Source organism: Ailuropoda melanoleuca, chromosome 3 (genome assembly GCF_002007445.2).
Source record: "Ailuropoda melanoleuca isolate Jingjing chromosome 3, ASM200744v2, whole genome shotgun sequence".
Lineage (NCBI taxonomy): Eukaryota > Metazoa > Chordata > Mammalia > Carnivora > Ursidae > Ailuropoda > Ailuropoda melanoleuca.
In genome coordinates, this window is record NC_048220.1 from 103,097,136 (window position 1) to 103,116,333 (window position 19,198).

Here is a 19,198-nt window from a genome sequence, read left to right on the forward strand (position 1 = left end):
CAAAGGCAGGCACATCGTCTTCAATGATAATGCCAAGTGGCCTCTCAAACGGGACAATGCTATCTTGCTAGGCTCTGAAATGTGCACAGCAGTGTGGTCTCTGTGCCTACCACTGCCACCCGCTGTTTCTGCTGGGCATTTCCCTGGCCATGCTCTGGTCGTGCCTAATGACTTGGCCGTAAGCACATCACCGAGCCTCTCTGTTTCTTAGTTTCCTCCTCAAAGAACGGAAGTGCTGCGTGTGTTCCCCGGGACACAAACGTACCATGTAAAGTTACATTATTTGATTGATGAGGATGGCGAGGATTGTTGCTACTATGGCTGTGGGGTAGGAGGCAGGTACGGTACGGATAAATAAGATGACTTTACATTCAAGCCTGGAGTCTGCTAAGCTGTTATCTCAGAGCAGAGAACTCTCTCAGCACAAATGGAGGTCTTGTCACTGTCATTTTTACAAGCCCTTCTTGGTTTCCAAAAAAATTATCATTAGCGAAATTCTAGGCCCCCTACCCGAGGGACTCTTGCATTGTCACGTGTTTTCACAGGAAGAGGTTTATTTGACGTTCACAGAAACCCAGTAAAGGAGCAAGAGCAGCCCTTATTTTGCCCATTTTACAGATAGGATTATTGAGACCCCAAGATTACGGCACTTGGGTTCAGGATTTACAGTAAGTCATGAGACATCTGAGGCAGCTGTAGGCTCTTACCATGCAGTTGGAGAAGCCAAGATTTACACACGCTGCAATAAATCAAAGTATGGGAAAAGAGATGTCTCAGAATCACCCTTTCATGACGGCAGAGCAAGGAGAGGTCAACCGAATGGCTCAGTCCCAAACCATTTATGTGGACAGTCTGGATTCATAATCGGAAGCAGTAGCTTCTCAGAAACGTCTGCCTTGGGCAGATCACGAAACCTCTGTCTTATCCATCAGGGCTGAGCTTCTTGGCCCTCATCCCCCCATCACCCATCCGAGGGAGACTGGGGTCAGACTGAGTTTCCCCTTAGTTCTTGCTTCTTGGAACTCCCATCGCCATCCTGGCGCTTGCCAGCTCCCTCCGTGAAAAACAGAATTAGCTGTGGTTTCCTGCAAGTGGTATTGGGTGCCAGCTTAGAGTCTGCCGCCAATGAGATGCTGAAGGACAACTTTTCTTTCAGCCCTGGTGCCGGAAGAGTGCTGGGTGGTGTTTCCACTGTTTGAGGCATCAACACTGAAGATTTCTTCACCCCCTATTCCTGGGGGAGGCAGCAGAGATGCTCTGGACCCAGGGCTTCTACAACTTCTCTGTGGCTGCCTTCAGGTGGATCTCATCCTCTCGGCCCCTCCTCCTGAGTGCCCACTGGGTATGGGAAATCAGGGCCTGTGGAATAGGTCCCGGCAGATCACATTCTGTTTGTTCTGGCTACAGCAAGTCTCAGGACCCCTCTGAGCTCCTACTTTCCCACTTGCACAGTGGGAAGAATAACTTGGCCTTCATTATCTCATTCAGTTGTCCTCATGTTCAAAGAAACTTATACATTCTTCTTTCTTTTCTTTTTCTTTCTTTTTTTAATTTTGAGCCTGTGACAAGCTATTGAGGCAGGGAGTGCTAAGAGGATTACGTACATTTAGGAGATGAGAAAATCAATGTCAGAAAAATTGGGCAGTTAGTCCAAGATCTTTGAGCTAGAGCTTGATGGAGCCATGGTGAGAACCCAGCTCTTCTCTTCCTAACTCCCTAATAGCCAAACATGATGTCCACAAGTCCTTGCTTGTATACTGACTCTAGTCTCCTGCTGGATATCATTTGCACCTCTACCCATACCTTCCAAAGCCCGATTCACTCTTCATTTGAATTTATCCTTCCTTCAAGGCTTTCATAACCATCCATCTCAGTTGGCTTGGGGCAGTTCCAATCTACCTTGCTTGTTCTGGAATAACTGATAATAGCTTTCTCTTTCACTCATAAGTGTCCCAGTTTGGATGATAAACTATATAAGCACCTTATTTAAAGCCCCAGTCCCATTCTTATAGGAAGCCTTGTTGATGTCCACATTCCTCAGTCATGGCATTCTGCTGTGACCATCCATAGGACTAAGAGCTTGGCTATGTTATTTAGCCCTTAATCCACACCTTTATAGCTAGTGTTTCTTGAGTGTGTCTTCCATTCAAAAGTGGGTCTTGAGTCCTGAAAGGCAGGAACTGTATCTTATACCCCTATTGCCCACACCACCCCAGATCTCACCTGGCACATGCTGGGGATACCTTCACTGTGATAGGCTTAATCACTGGCTGATAGATTGCAAACACAAAGACTAAGAGGTCTGATTATGATTTAGGGCAGATATTCTTCACCTGAAGTCCTGGGATGGTCTTCTAGGAATATATGTGGTCCCAACTCCTGGTCATACAAAAATATATGTGTCTACACGTGTGCATTTTTCTGGGAAAGAGAGTCCGGAGCTTTTAAAAATCATATCCCCAAAGGGCCTGTGACATCCAAATCCTAAGAGCCTGACTTGCGAAGCTGGATCTTTTCTGCCAGCCAGAAGCTGACTTACAGGCACCCTAATGTCCACTCCTTCCTGAAGCACTGGGGGTTTCCAGGACGTGGGCTCATTACTATTCTGAACAGCTCCCTGGCTGTCAGGCACGGGACAGGCAGGCGGCTGATTATCTTCACTCTGTTGCTGGGGAATTACAGCAGGGTGAGGGGGTTATGGGGGTGTGCAGATACTACTCAAGGCCATATGCTATTGCTGGCTGGACCCTAGCCCTGTGTCTCCCCCACTGGGCTGGACCTCCGAGACTTCCGAGCAGTTATGTACACAGAGAGAAGTAGCAAGTAGATGCAGGTTGGAGTTTCAGTTTTACTGTTTCACTACTAACCAGCTATGGAATTTTGGGCAATTTAAAAAATACCTCTGAAGCCCATTTTCTCCATTGATAGAACACAATTAATAAAACTAGCTACCACAGAGTATTATACTGAGGACTCAATGAGATCAAATATGTAAAGTATGTTCAGTACCTCATGTACCTAGGAAGCCCTTGACACATCAGAGCTGGCAGTACCATTATTTTTAGAATAATGGGCTTGTTCCTTCAGACCGAAGTCACACACATCCCAGTTCTCACATAAGTTGAACACTACAAGTCTCTTCCCAGTGTGTGACCTGAAGGCCAGTGATTAGGGCAGCAGAGACCTGAGCGCTCAACCATGGGTTCCCAGACTGAATGTCAGTGGGATTTACCTAGCCTATTGTGGGCATGCAGTTGTTCCCCAGTGACATGACTTTTTCCAAGAGATGGGTCTAGAAGGCGAAATGTCTGGACAGCGGCCATGACTGTGTGACGGGCCATGAAGCTCAATATGTACGAGCAAAGGCACAGGGGCCCACAGGACAGGCCTGAGGTAGGAAGAGGAGCCTGGGACAGGATGGGAGTCTCCTCCAGCCTCTGCTGCTCAGCTGCTGTGTGACCCTGGATGAGTCACTGCCCACTATGGGTCAGCTGCCTCATTTATAAAGTAAGGAAAAATGGAAGTCAGTAATCTCTAAGGTCTCATTCATCAATAAATTCTTGTGATTGTAGATTCTTAACAAAGATTTAAAAGGAATCCATTTGAACAGCTGGTCTTAGGATCAGAATGTTGGGGTTTCGTGTTTATGGCTAGTTCCCCTACACCCATGCCACCCCCCAATAGAGACCGAGGAGAATTTCTTGGGGGTAGGTCTTGCCTTCTCTTATCTCCAGTACTTGGCCCCAGATCAGAACACAAAACAGGCTCTTAGGGAGCAGCTGGCTGGCTGCCAGGGAGGCAGACACGTGTCTTGACTCAAAGACAATATGAAAGAGGTCATATTCTTTTGACTAAGGCACTTGCGTCCAAGCCCCACTGAAGACAGAAACAGAAGACTGAGTATACTTGATAACCAGAAAGACGTGGGTTAGACCATAAGAGAGAAAAAGATGCTTAGAATGCTTGGAGCCAGGTGAAACTTGGGCGTGATCTCTCCATCTTCCTCATTGTCATGGATAAGGAAAGGGAAGTGTGTAGGAAATCCGAATAAGTATTTCAAGGTCACTCAGAGAAACTGGGGCCCAGCTGGACTTGGCCCCAAGCTCTCCTGCCTCCTGATTCAGAGCCCTTCTTGCCACCCACATTCCCTCCTAGGCTTTGTCACTGTCATGGTGGCATCAGAATATTTTCCTGACAGGGATGTCATTAAGATGGGAGAGGCAAAGGAGCTGGAAGGGTGGTGAAGCTGAGGGCAAGTCCCCGGGACCTTCTGAAACCAGTCTCACATTGCAAACAGAATCTGTCTCGACTGTGGAGTCTGGAAGAGCATTTTAAATAAGCCAGAAGGCAGATGCTGCATCTTTGGCCATCATCCGGAAGCTGCCCGATGTCAACGTCTGCTATTACTGCCCAGTGAAGGCACCACCCCGCATGGAGATCGGGGAGGGCAGAAAGGGTTGCTGACGGACCCCTTAGCGTGTTTCTCCTGTAGTCACAGGGCTGCTGCTTAGCTTCATTCCAAAGGACAGAACTCCATATTCTCCTCCATGTAAAGGAACTTCATCCAAGCAGAGGAACAGCTGGTGATGTTCCTTTCTCGTCTCTTTCTCCAGGTTGTGAAAATTGCTAGAGCACGTGTGGTTGGAAAACAAATGGGGATGGTTGTGCATTTTTGCTCTACATTTCTCCCTCATTCAGAAATGCTCCTCTTCTCCCCTGGGAGTCCCAATTCACCTTCTGTTAATGTAGTCTTAAAAGTAAAACTGGTCTTATCCAGGCAAGTCCATTGGATGGGGCAGAGGGTGGGTCATGACTGGCCTCTGCATCTGAATATTTTGCTGGTGCTGGCTTGCCAGTGTGCTGGATACTCTGATATTCCTTTGAGTTGGCACTACCTCTTTGCCCAGTTCCCTCTGGAAATACAGCCTTTCTATCAGGAGGCATCAGAAGCATCATATAGTGCTACATATCCATCTGTAGTTCAAGAATCACAGCCTGGACTCGAGGTATTTCTAGAGACTTCAAGAGACTTCCAGGAGCTCTGAGAGTGATAAAGCTGAGGACAAGCTCCCAGAAGCTTCGAAACCAGGAATGTTAAATACACACCCACGTGTACCACTGTCTCATCCTTCTTCCACAGCAGACATCTCATTAATTGAATATTTATACTCTTCCCTGTTGAATCTAGATTCAGCCTAAGAATCCTTTGCATAGCCAATTGATTGGAATGGGCATGACCATTTCCTATCCCTGTTCTTTAACTGTTCTTCAGTGCAAACAAAATTGATGACAGCAATGCTAAGAAGCAAGAAAATAGGATCACGAATACTGAGAAACACTGTCAGGGTCCCCTCATGAAATGTGCCCAGAGAGCAAAGGTAATGAAGACATATAGAAAATCAGGGCAAGAGTGAGAAGTCTCCAGGAGACTGCTAAAATGGTTGGGTTTCAACCCTACGTATTTCAAGTCCCCTTTCCAACTGCAGAATCACTGGCTTCCCTTTTCAGCATAATCCCCAAGAAGAAAATATAGCTTTTTACACTATCAGGAATTCTATACTATCTTTTAAAAGAAGATTTATTTATTATTTTAGAGAGAGAGAGAGAGAAAGGGAGAGAGAGAGAATATCTGAAGCAGATTCCTCCGAGTGGGGAGTAGACGCTGGGCTTGAGCCCATGACCCTGAGATCAGGGCCTGAGCCAAAATCAAGAGCCAGCTGCTTAACCAACTGAGCCACCAAGGTGCCCCAGGAATTCCATACTATTTAAAAAAAATTTCTACTGGAGCTTCCATGTATGCCAGCAGCCACCAACACAGTGCAGTGGTGGTCCAAACTTGAGGCATGCTCTCTACCTTTTCTTTTAAACAGCTACATCCCCCCTGAAACTCATGCTGAAATCCCCTACGAGGCTCCCACGAGAAGGGACAGCCAGTGCCAGCCTCACCTGCTGCAGAGCTCTCTGGATGTCAATCCCCTGGCCCCACGGCACAGCGGGGTTAGCCAGGCAGTCCCCAGCATTCCCTCGGCGGGATATATCGATTCTCTGCCTCCGCAGGCTCTGAAAAGCCTCAGCCATCACCTTCACCCCGTCGTAGGTGAGTGCAGAGGTGTACTGGTGGGAGGAATGGAGACAGTTAGGTGTCAGAGACTGTTGACAGGGAGGCAGGTGGGAGCTCTGTCTGGGAGAGGGCTTCCTGGTGATGAGAATGCCAGCAGTGGGCCCGGCATGGGGAGTCAGGGGCAGGGGGGATCCAGGAAGTGTCTGTGCCTTAGATCTGGGCTGCTCCTCCTCCTCATTAGCCAGTGTGGCCATTGTGAGGTCCCTGTTGCCAGTTATGACTTTCAAAGGGAAGCCAGAATTCTAGGTTTTTGAGTGCAATCTTGCAACTTTAAAATGTTGGGTCAACTGGAAGAAGAATGCAGAGATTAAATGCAGCACAGCTATAGCTCTGATTCAGTCCATGGAAAACCACTTGGTTTTCTCTGTGTTACAGTCACCAGTTGGGAGCCAAGAGGAACTCTTTACTCCACTATGTCTTGTGACAGTAAAAGAAAAAAAATAATCCAAGAAAGGTAAGCTCTTAATTATTTCCACACGTGCCTCACAAGGGGCAGGCTTACATTCTGCACACTTCCCCTTGTGCTTATTCATGAAAACTCTCATTTTTCCCCTCTTGCCTAAAAGGGGGCTAAGATATTGATGAAACAAAGGAGGATAACAATCCAGGACACTATTATCTGGCTTTGGAACTCATGTCTGTCTGCTTCATTAGTTTGTCCCCAATCCTAGCTTGTTCTCTGGCACATTTTAAGTTCACAACAGAGAGTTACAGAATGAATGTATGAGTATTTTTCCAGTTTTTGACTATGATTCTTTCACATTTTAAAAGAAAAAATATAGGTATTACATTTGATTATTTTTATAATTTCCGATCTTTTGGAAGTTGGGTGGGGTTAGCTGGTATGTGGTTTGTTCACTGCTTTAAAGCACATTTGTGATTTTCTTTGCTTAAGCTCATATTGAAATAAATCTTCATTTTTAAAGCATTCATTTAAATTCCAGTTAGTAACATACAGGGTAATATTAGTTTCAGGTGTAGAATTTAGTGATTCAGCACTTCTATACAACACCCTGCGCTCATTAGGACAAATGCACTCCTTAATCCCCATCACCTATTTCACCCATCCCCCTGCCCACCTGAGCTCTGGTCACCATCAGTTTGTTCTCTGTAGTTACGAGTTCCTTTCTCGATTTGCCTCTGTCTCTTTCTTTTTTTCCCCCTTTGCTCATTTGTTTTGTTTCTTACGTTCCACATATGAGTGAAATCATATGGGAAATGAATCCTCATTTTTGAATTGCTAAATCAGTTTGAGCAAGAGGGGGACGAGAAGCATCTAAGTTAAATGGCTTGCCATTCGCAAAAAGAAATTGACCGAGTGGCAAGAGAAAGTTGCCAAGGATTCCCTGTTTGCTCCAGATAAACAAATTTGGCCTCAGAATCCTCAATGCAGTGTTCCACACAGCCTCTGCCAAACTACTGGGTCTGACACGGGGAGGAAAAACTACCTGCTCTCCTTATTTGAAACCACTATCAAATAGCAAACAAGACAGATTTTGCCTGTAGGATTTAGAGCTTCACGGATGGGGAGAGGGAGGGAGATGGCCCGCATAACTGGGGATTGATGCTCTGAGGCAGCGATGAGCCAGATACTGCTTAGATTTCTCTGATTTTTAGCGGGGTACGTGGCTGACCAGATAAAGGGCTAGTTCCTTGCACAACTCAAGAAGGCTGCATCCACAAAGAAATGAATGCAGATAGCACTCCTCCCTGGAGCTATGCAACATGGGGGCCCTGCCCAGAATAGAGAAATCATTTTCCAGCTTCCCTGGGGGCTAGCTGGGGCTAGGTTTCTAAGATGTGGTCAATAGCATGTGACTACATCTGTGTGACTTCTGAAAGGGGCTCTTAAAAGAAGCCATTGTGCTTTTTATTTTCCTTTTCACTTTCCTGCTGGGTAGAATACTGAGTTAATGATTGGAGCCTCAGCAACCATTTTGGGTTATAAGGCAGAAGCCATATCCTGAGGATAGCGGAATAAGAAGATAGAAAAAGCTTGAGTATTTGACAATTGTGAAGCCATTATATAAGCCCCGGATTGCTGACTTCTGAATTTTGTTTATACAAGAGAAAAACAAAATATTTATCTTGTTTAAACCATTGTCATTCTGGATTGTCCAACCTTTACAGCATACCCTTAATATTTATGTATATATTTTCCTTTGCTTGCTCCTTTTAGAAAGCTATCCTTTCCTAAAGTCTAAGAATGCCCAGAAATCTGGGGCAGGGAAAGGGATCAGGTTGGTCCTTTGCTGTCTGCTGCCCATCCCCTCACCTTAGGTCTCTTCCAGTCTACCCGGGTGTGGTCTCGAGCGTCGCTGTTCTTCCACTGCTGCATGATCTTGGCTGGGATGGTGTCTGTGTAGTTCACCAACTGGAAACCTGTCACATTTGCTCCACTCTCCTTGAATTTGTTTAAGTCAATATCCATGAAACCCTGGGCAGGGAGGAAGGGAAAGAAGTCAGAGCATACTGCCTGGATAAATCAATTTAATCATGTTAGAGGATCACAGGATTTCCATCAAGTTCCATAAAGTGAAACTGGCTGAATGGAAAGACATGTGCACTTCCCTTCCTTCTGAAGGTCATCACTTAATTTGTACATAGTTAGCACAGTGGTTAAGAGCATTTGCTCAGAAGCCAGCTTGCCTGGGTTGAAGTGCTGGCTCTGCTGTTCACAGCCATTAGTTAAGCTACCTTGGACTAAGTTGCCTGATGGTTTCTTGCCTGAATAACGAAGGTTAGGAAGTTGGGGAGAAAAAGCAATGTGATGATGCATGTCAGGTGTGTGGTGCAGACTGAGTGGGGTTACGATGATGCCACAAATATGGAACAGAATAGACATAGAAGGAGGCAACCATCTACTCTCCCACCCCCATTCCCCACCCTTTTGAGAGAAGAAGAATCTGAAGTCCATCAGGAGCAAGGTCCTGTGGGCTCCCCAAGGTCACCAGCAAGTCTGCGGAAGAGATGGGATTCTGGTCTGGATTCTGACCATCCCTCCCTCCGTGCTCTTCCCTGTACCACAGACTAGCTTTTCTCTACCTGGTGAGCCCTGATCAGTTCTAACATCCACAAAGGATCATTTATCAGGAATAAATCTTTCCTCCCCATTTGATGAAGTTCATTCAAATTCAGGAGGCCTTTGACTTAAAAAGGAAACCTGGTATTTGTATAATATATTCCATAGTGCACAGTACTTTCATATCTGTGGCCTTGTTTCACTTTATGACTTTATAAGGCAGAAATTATATGTCTATTTTCCATATAAAGAAACTGAGACAAAGTGGGAGAATTGATCACCAAGTCATCCAGTGAGTCAGTGGCAGAGCATGGGCTAGAACTAAAGTCTTCTGAAGGTCTTTACTCATCATTCGACAAACATTTTTGAGAACCTCTAGTGCATATTCTAATATTGAATAAAACAAGTTCCTTCTCTTAAGAAGCTTACATTCTAGGCAATAAACAAACAAATATGTAGCATGGTATATACAATGAAGTCCTATGATACTGTCCAAGTCTCTTAATTTCTCATTGACTTATCTAGTTCCTTGTTTAAAAGATCTAATCATAAACAACTTTGTGACTCAAAGATCCCCCAGCCCCCACCAAGTGTGTCTATAATTCTGATTGTTCATTATTTGTATTTTATAAATAACCCAAGCTCAGTTCTCCTCAGAGCCTTTGTCCTAGCTATTCTCTCTGCCTGGAAGTGTGCTTTCTCTGGCTGGTTCCTTTCTGTCTTTAGGATCTCAGCCAATATGCAGTCTCTTCAGAGAGGTCTTTCCTGGCCCCTTACCTAAAGATCCAATTCCCACCCTGTGGCAGATGCTATCAGTGAGTACCCTGCTCATTTCCACTCCCTTTCACACACTGATATCTCACTTTTTCTGAAAAAAGGTTTTATTTATTTATTTGAGAGAGAGAGAGAGAGAGAGCGAGCGAACATGAATGGGGGGAGGGGCAGAGAGAGAAGAAGCAGACTCCCTACTGAGCAGGGAGCCTGACTTGGAGCTCCATCCCAGGACCCTAAGATCATGACCTGAGCCAAAGGGAGACACTTCACCAACTGAGCCACCCAGGCGCCCCTGATATTTCACTTTCTATACTAACTGCAAATACCTATTACTTCAACCCTGTGGGAATTAATACACTCAGAGCAGCACTCAACCAATGACAGATGGAAAGCTATTAGGTAAATACTCCAGAATCCTTTCTCTGGCGGACGGCTGGGGGTGAGGAGGGTGCGGCGGAGACAACCCTGAGGCTGGTTCCACACCAATGTCCAGAGGTTCTTTAGGGGATTGGGCTCCTGCAGGGGTACATGTCATGATGTGTACCTTTCCTGGATGCCATCCTGTCCTTTCCTAACTTCCCGGATCCCTAACTGACACCCAAAGAAACCACCTGTACTTGAATCCTTGTCTTAAGTCTTCTAGAAAAAACCCCCACCACCCAATCCAGCCAGTTCCTTCTCCATGCCCTGTTTGAGTTTCTGGAGGGTGTTTAACCCTATCTGAGACAATCTTTTTTACTCATTTGGTCCCTTGCCTTCTTCCTCCCATTGGAGTATTGGCTCCATGAGGACAGGGACCTTTTCTGTTTTATTCATCGATGCATCCTGGAGCCTGGCATCTAGAGCAATGCCTCGTACAGATTAGATGCTCAATACATATTTGCTGCGTGAGTGAATAAAAACCAGAGACTTTCTCAAGCAAGAATGCTAATTAGGCAGGGGAAATACGATAAGCAGGCAGCAAATGCCAGTGGACAGTTTTAACTGGTTGGAAATAAAGGCTCAGGTTAACTTTTCCCATAGCCACAGCTGATAGACTTTGGCAGAGGTCTGCTAATTTGCACAGTGGTCTAGCAAGTTGTTGGTACAGATGGAATCAGAATATATACTTGAAGACATTATACCACCTAAGAGAAATCCCACCACTGGTTAAAAAGCTAATACACAGTTGAGAAATTTCTCATCATTTTTAGAAAACTTTAAAAAGAACATCTTGCTCATAAACTAACTATTGAGAGCATCAAATGGAAATTCTCTCACAGTCATCTTCTGTCACTTGAAAATCTATAACCAGCTCCTGGGCATTTTGTACTAACTGCCCCCATCTTGAACATAATGGGGGCCACAGTAAACGGCAGAGTTTATTTGAACATAAATGTCACTCATTTCCATCACCAGAATGTCTGACTACAAGGTTAATGGAGTCAAACCTCAGTTACGTCTAATCAAACCGATGGGCCCCTCTAACGGAACTCCTTGTGCTCCCCTGGGCAGGAATGGACAGAGGATGATAAACTCCTATCTGTAATGTCAGGTAAAAGAAACAACATTAGGGAATAACTTGTGGTCAACGCACATTCATCTAATAGCTGGCATTTCCCTTTCCATGTAAGATCTCATGCTGGAATGGTAATCTTGAATCTCTACAATGCCTTCATCACTAAGAAATGAGTCTTTCATGGTGACTAGGCTTGATTTCTCCAGAATGCAAGAAAATGGATTCTGCCAGTATAGACAAGTGCTCTTGGCTAAGAAAGGGAAATAAATGCATTAACTATTTGCCCACCAGTTAACTGCAAAGTTCAACTCACTCATTCTATTCCCTGGAGCATGCTCATTAAATAAGGTTTAATTAAATCATTTTCTAATTTTCTTTGCCATTTTATTTAAAAAAAACCAACAACCTTGGGTAACATTTGGTATTTAGAGTATTTTTCTTTATCTGCTTTATCTGTGATATTAATTATATAATATGTATAAGGATGTACCATTGCTAATTATATTTTATTAAGGATCTAAACTATGAAGTTTAATCATCATCACTCTATTTGAGCCATTTTGCCTATTTTATCATATGACCCCAAATACTGAGTCCATTGCTCTGTACACTGTGCTATTGAATAAAAATGAAATCAATGTACAAGATGCTTCGAGTTATTCAATATGAAAATCCAGGTCTCCTAAATCCAGCCTCCTTCCAACTGTCCCCACAGAGCTGTGCCAGCTGCTGCTCTTCACAAGAGTGACTCTGTTTCTCCTCTAAAATAGGGTTTGGGGGCACCTGGGTGGCTTAGTTGGTTAAGCATCTGCCTTTGGCTCAGGTCATGATTTCAGGGTCCTGGGATTGAGCCCCACATTGGGCTCCCTGCTCAGCAGAGAATCTGCTTGTCCCTCTCCCTCTGCCCCTCCTTCCTGCTCATATTCTCTCTGTCTTTCTCTCTCTCAAATAAATAAATAAGTAAAATCTTAAAAAGATATACTTTGTGACAAGTGAGTCTTGGAGATGTCACTATGCTCCTGTGTGCTGTTTTGGCACCTCGGTGGCACTTCACACTGTCCCGCATGTGTCTGATGAATGTGTGATATGAGGCAAACGCTCTGCTGACTATCTTCATTGAAGTGTAGATGACCTGGCTGGTGCACTGCAGGCTCTCCCGCTAGAGGCCTTTAAGCTGAGGGACACATCAGATACCTTGGAGAACTTCTGCAAAATAGTCATCCCTAAGGATGGTCATTCAGTAGCCCTGGAGAGGAAACTGGACACCCGTATTTTTCTAAAGCTCTAATGCTGGCGAATCAAAAATCAAGGTTCAGTGTATTAAAATTATAAAGGTACTCATTAGGATTATGATGGCACAAGTAACAAACATTGAAGACCAGATGTGTGGAGTAGTATGAGATGACTGGTCATTTTTCTAATGGAGAGTTACAGCTGGGATTAAAATTGATCAAGCAAGAAAAAGAGACCAAGGCATATTATGTAGAAATGTGGAAGAAACCACCAGAATCACCAAATACAGAAAAGGTTTAAGATAGTTATTTTTAAGAAGTATGAGATTGGAGAGGACAAGCATTTGCTTTTTATTTTATACCCTTCTGTAATATTTTTTCTCTTTTACTATGTGAATAAAGTTCCTTTTTATACTATTAAAAAATAAAAATAGCTCCTCAGATAATTCTGATGTACCTTGATGGTTAGGAATCACCTGTCAGTCCCTGGGAAGGGGGGAGTGCCAGTGGCAGAACAGAGAAGATAAATTGTCCCATGTATTGAAACTTTGTTATGATGTGTTAAGGAAGCCCCCCCCTTCCTTTGTTATATCCGGTCTAGAAATCAAGAACACTGGCACTGCTAAATTTTCCACTGGAACAGAGCTTCAGAAGAATTTCTCATAAGAATAACAAAAACAGCAATAATGGCTGAAATTCTACTTCATATGCATTACATAACTTCATCTCAACAACCTTCTGAAAATGATGCGTTTACCCTCATTTAAACATGAAAAATGAAATAATTAGTCAACAGTCACCCCTAGATTTATTTTAAACATTTCCCAAGTTCTTATCCTGAGCCAGGCATTCTGTTAAATGCTTTATATAGATCATCTTATTTTATCCCCCAAACAGCCCTGAAAGGTGAACACGCACAGTAGGCACCAGATGCTTATTTGCATAAATGAGATGAGTGAGTATCCATCCCAATTTTATGTTGAAGAGCTGCGGTTCAGAGACTTTTGGAAACTCCCCTGAGATCACACACCAAGCAAGAATTCAAACCATGGGGGCGCCTGGGTGGCACAGCGGTTAAGCGTCTGCCTTCGGCTCAGGGCATGATCCCGGCGTTATGGGATCGAGCCCCACATCAGGCTCCTCTGCTATGAGCCTGCTTCTTCCTCTCCCACTCCCCCTGCTTGTGTTCCCTCTCTCGCTGGCTGTCTCTATCTCTGTCGAATAAATAAATAAAATATTAAAAAAAAAAAAGATTTCAAACCATGGTCCAACCATAAAATCTGTCGTCTTTGTCAGTATGTTGCACTGCCTTGCCGGTGGAGGAACATGAGCTTAGCTTTAGGATGGTGTTGCCAGATTGCCCGGAGAGGGACAAAGAACCTCTGACAGTGTGGACAACACAGCTAATAGCCCTGAACAGATGACTCACCTTGCTGAAGAGGGGCCTTCCAGTGCAGCTTTCTGTCTTAAAGGAATATTTGTGGTTGAACACCCTAGGTTTCTTTCCTTGACACCAGTCTCTGAAGGTTGGCAAGATGCTTCCCAAGCCTCTGACCTATCTAAAGTCTACTAGTGCCCACCTACCCCACATCTATACCAGGGGGTCGGCAAATATTTTCTGTAAAGGGCTAGATTGTGAATATTTTTGGCTTTGTAGGCCATACGGTTTCTGCCGTAATTATTCAACTCTGCCATTATAGCATGAAAGCAGCCATAGACAATAGTAAATGAATGAGCATGGCTGAGTCCCAACAAAATGTATTTATGGACACTGAAATTTGAATTTCATATGATTTTCACAAGTCATGAAATATCATTCTTTTCATTTTTTCCCAATAATTTAAAAATGTAAAAACCATTCTTAGCTCATGAGCCAAACAAAATGAGGTGATGGTTGGAACTGACCCATAGACCACAGTTTACTGATGCCTGATGCAAAGATGTTGGAGATCAGACCAAACCCCTCATGGTACGACAGGAAAGTGAGCTCGAGAGAGGACGCCAGACACCTTAGGCCCTATGGCTGGTTAGGGGATTAGCTTGGGTTAGGATCTGACTCCCTTACATGTCATTGTAGGAGCAGCACAATGCTGACCAGCTGTTGGAAAAGAATGGGAGTAAAAGTGCTCAATTAAGTAGTTAACACAGGCATTCCTTCTAATGTCAATTATAATTTTCAAAGGATTAGAATGAAAAGCCATTTCAAATAATTATGATATCCTAAAGAGATGGTTAACACTATAACTACATTGGCTATGCTTTCATGTCACTGTGAAGATTTAGCAAATGCTTTCAGGATCATGAAGAGGCTCTGGGCTATCATTATGACTATTAATTATCACGTGTGGCTGGAAACAAAAGAAATGATTTTACGAGCTTCCTGGTTACTTAACCTCTCCAAGGCTCATTTCTCAGGTCTTCGAAATGCAGATATAATAGCAGCTACAGCATAGAAGTGATGTAAGATTTAAAAGAATACATTTAAGCACCTAGAACTCTGTCTGGCACATAGTAAGTGCTTAGTGAATGTTAGCTATTATCACCATCATCGTTATCATGGGCTCAAAAGAAGTTAGGTGTTGCTGGAACTGCTTCAAAACCAGGCAGTGGGCCAGGCAAGATGCCAGAGAGAACACGAGGCAGGTGGACAGTGAGGCTGCTCTTGGAGGATGAAAAGCGTTATCTTCAAAGCCAGATTTCCTTTTTCTCTGGGATTCTTTCAAGGGGGTCATGTATAAGCTGTTCAATCCTCAGCATCCTGCTTGTGTGGACACCACGCCCGTCAGAATGAAGAGGGAGCATCCAGCATTGTTAAAGGAAAGGCGCTGGGAAGAAGGTTTATTAAACAAACCCTGGGACACTGGAAAGAACACTGCCTCCATCTCATCCCCTCGAGATCTAGAAGAGGTAATGTTGGAATAAATCAAAGAACCTGTACTTTATACTCAGAAGGGCACAAGTTGAACATGCCAAGTTTCCCCCACTTGTCAGATTCTTCGATGACAGCTCGAGGGAGAGGATGGTTACAGGGAAGTGCAGTTTGAAAAGTCTGGTTACATTAGAATGATGGAAAAAGTGGGGATAATCAACCTGAAAAATACTGGAAACTGAGAGGGTAAGCGGAGGGTAAGATCTCGGAGGGCTGTGGTGGGGAAGAGGTGGAAGATTTATCCGCTGAGACTCTGGAAGGCAAGCCAGTACCCGTGAATGAGCAGAAGTCATGGCAGGCAGATTTTGGCTAAAATATAATGACAACTGCCACGGTGCGTAAGATGTATCAAAGCCTTTACCGCGTAGTGGGTGCGGTGCTAAGGGCTTTATTTGTATTATCTCATTTAATATTCATAACAATCCTGTGAAGCAGGTACTTAACTATTACCATTCGCATTCTGCAAATGAGAAAACTGAGGCTTAAATGAATGGAGTAACTGCTGCCGGGTATCACACGGTTAGTGACGGGCAGAGACCACAGTCACAAGTAACAAGACTCTTGGCTTGTTTTCCAAGCACTGTACATGCCATCTCCTCGCCACTAGTCCTGTCAATCTGCCTCCTCCATCTCCTGTCCTGCAATGAAGCACCTGGAATGGCCTGTATCTCTACCATAGGAAGCAATCAGCAGGTCTCCAGGAGACCGGGATGTTTGCCTTCAGCATCTTTAATGTGACCTGCTGCTTGGAATGCGAACCACAGCTCTTTGTTTCTATTTCTCTGAGGCCTGTCTTGTCTCTCTCCCTGAGATTGCAGTTGTCCTTTGGTACCTGCCTTAAGAGACTGTGGGCTCCCAGGAGGTGGGGCCACAGTCCCCACCGTATCCACAACACAGCACCTGGAGTGCGTGGATGGCTCAATTCACGCTGAGGAGTAAAGAAAGAAATAGCAAATGTCTTTGCTCACCCTTTTCACGATTCTCGTACATGCTCTCATCCTGTCACCTCCCAGCTTTTGTCCTCTGCACTAAAGAGGGATTTTCATTGACTTTTTCCATGCAGTATATTCTGAATGAGGTCATAAATGAGAATTGTCAAGAAAACAGTTTTAGGAACAGCAACACAAGTTCTGTCCTGTCTTTGAACTGTAGGAGCTGGTTGCCCTTGGCATTGGTCTCAATCTCTCCCAGCACTAGTTTATTGATCTGCAAGAGAAGGGCACTGGCTAGACTGATGATCACTCAAACTATGTTCCCAGGTTTCGAGCATTTTAGAGGTTACCCTGCTGGGGCAGGGAGAAGGCAGAAGAATGGGGTCCTAGATTCCTACGTTCCCTCTACCAAAGCAGCTCTGGTTTCTGTTTTACATGCTGGGGTTCTCTCCAAGATCCCATTTGAAAATAGAGCTTTTAACTAAAAAGTTTGGAAACTTCTGAGCCAGTTGATTTCTCTCTTAAGGGCTCTTCTAGCTTTGATCTGCAATTCTGTGATCACCTAGGTATGTGCACATGGATATGGATATATGTGAATTCATGAAATATTCCTGAGCTGAGGACTCAACTGGATCCTCAAATCACCATGTGCCTGCATAAGGGTCTTCACATTTTCCTATTTTAGTTACTTTAACCAACCAAAATTTAAATGTGTCCTCACCGTACATAATCCCTGGTAACATGCAGGCTTATCAGATTCCTGCAAAGTCAATAAGACTATTATAGCTGTGTTTAAATCAGCTGAAACACCATCTGTATTGGAAAAAAACCACTAGTGTTAACTTATCCAAGTGCATTTGAAACCAGGGAGGCAGGTTGCTGTACACTTGGATATGTGCCAACACACAGTCACACCTATTTCCCCCAGGGGTGTCCATTGTTGCCAAAGCATTGTCAAAGCCACCCAGGGTCTCACAGACCAACTTCTCTCAGTCCAGGGCTTTAGGATAAAATGCTGGTACTTTGTGGCAGAAGACCAAGGGCCCCCAGACTGGGCTGTTGATGCATAGGCGAAGAAGAACATAATCTGGCCTGGTATTGGTTAGTTGCCCAGCGCTTCCCTTCATGTTCGCTGTGTTCTAACTGGGTGCAGTCAGAGGCGACACCCGGCTGGGGCCACTTCAGAATAAGAGCCAAACGGCAATTCAAAATTCAGCCTAGTGTGGGGCCTGGAGTTCTTGACTGACTTGAAACCAACCACATCTTCCTTTTACATTGATCCAAACCATCCTGTCCAGGGAGGATCAAGCAAAGACTGCAGAAAGCCCACTTTTTGATGAAATGCCAGCTTAAGGGTTCACAGGGTCTCAATACAGTAGGTATCTATTGAATGCTTGGTGAAAAACGAATGAAAGCCCAAGCATAGGGTACATCTGAAATCTGGGAATGCGGAAAGGGATACTCTAGTTATTCTTTCACGCTCTCATTCATCTGTGAGTACTTAATAATGAGTAGCATGTACTAGACAAAGGGATGAAACAGAGAATCACAGGTGTGATCCCTGCTTTCAAGTTACTTAAGGTTTAGTGACAAAGGCCAATATTACCCAAGTAATTGTAGAGCAGCTAACGAAAAAACCTGACCTTGGAGCTCAGGGAAGGCCAGAAGCAATGAAGCCTGAAAGAGGATGTTTGGTCGGGTGAAAAGTGACAGGAATAACCCTCTGAGCAGAAAACACGTATGCTCTGAGGTTCAGACTCAGAGGACGAAGGGCAGGGAACCTGAGGAAGCACATGTTATACATCAGCCTGGATGTAAAGCTCAGCTCTTTTACCTCCTAGCTGTGTGTCGACGGGCAAGCTCCTTAACGTTCTGGGCCTCTGTATCCTTCACAGCAAAATAAGGATTATTATTTTATCTCTGTCCTAGGACTGTGGTGAGAATTAACTATAGTAACATACGTTAAATTCTTAGCACATACTCACCTAGAGCCCCACAGCTCCTGGGGCTCCATGTTCCTTCCTTCCATATTATCTGCTTTTCTTTTTTTTTTCTTTTTTTTTAATTTTTAATTTTTATTTTTTTTAATGTAAAGTTCAATGATTCATTAGTTGCGTATAACACCCAGTGCACCATGAAATACGCGCCCTCCTTACTACCCATCACCAGCCTATCCCATTCCCCCACCCCCCTCTTCTCTGAAGCCCTCAGTTTGTTTCATATTATCTGCTTTTCTGTTTTAAAAAGATGGACAAGTAAGAAGTAAAGACTGAACCCTTCTATTTACACATTACCCCAACCTCCGGCCTCAGTTGGTGCTGAGGCATCTGTCCCTTCTGCTTCTAAGCTGGTGGTAGCAAGGGGTTCCACACTCTGAAAGAGCAATTGCAGGCACTGTCTTGCATATCTGGAATATCTGTTAACTCAGCATGGAAAGGACTATTCCAAATCAGCGAAGGTACGCACAGTTTGCAAGAGCAAAGGCTATACACACTGAGTGCTTGAGATTAATGGAGCAGCATCTCCCTTATGATGAAGGGAGCCAATGTGGCTTAGGAATTTTGTTTTGATATTCCTGGACTGCAGAGAGAGGCAGGAAAACTAGAACCATAAATTACAGATCTGCAAAAGTCCTCTTGACAATTTATGCCTTTTAAAAACATCGTACCAAATCTTCAACAAATTGAGAC

At 44.3% G+C, this 19,198-nt stretch overlaps 1 protein-coding gene across 2 annotated transcripts in view; it reads right to left on the minus strand.

Annotated features, from left to right (window-relative positions):
* Nucleotides 1-19,198, minus strand: part of GRIA1 (glutamate ionotropic receptor AMPA type subunit 1) — a 312,889-nt gene that overhangs the window by 108,755 nt on the left and 184,936 nt on the right. For both annotated transcript variants that reach the window (XM_002923596.4, XM_002923597.4), the window contains exons 6-7: nt 8,397-8,558; nt 5,947-6,114 (exon numbers count right to left, since the gene is read on the minus strand). In XM_002923596.4, the coding sequence (XP_002923642.1) occupies nt 5,947-6,114; nt 8,397-8,558 (330 nt within the window). The remainder of the gene's footprint in view (nt 1-5,946; nt 6,115-8,396; nt 8,559-19,198) is intronic.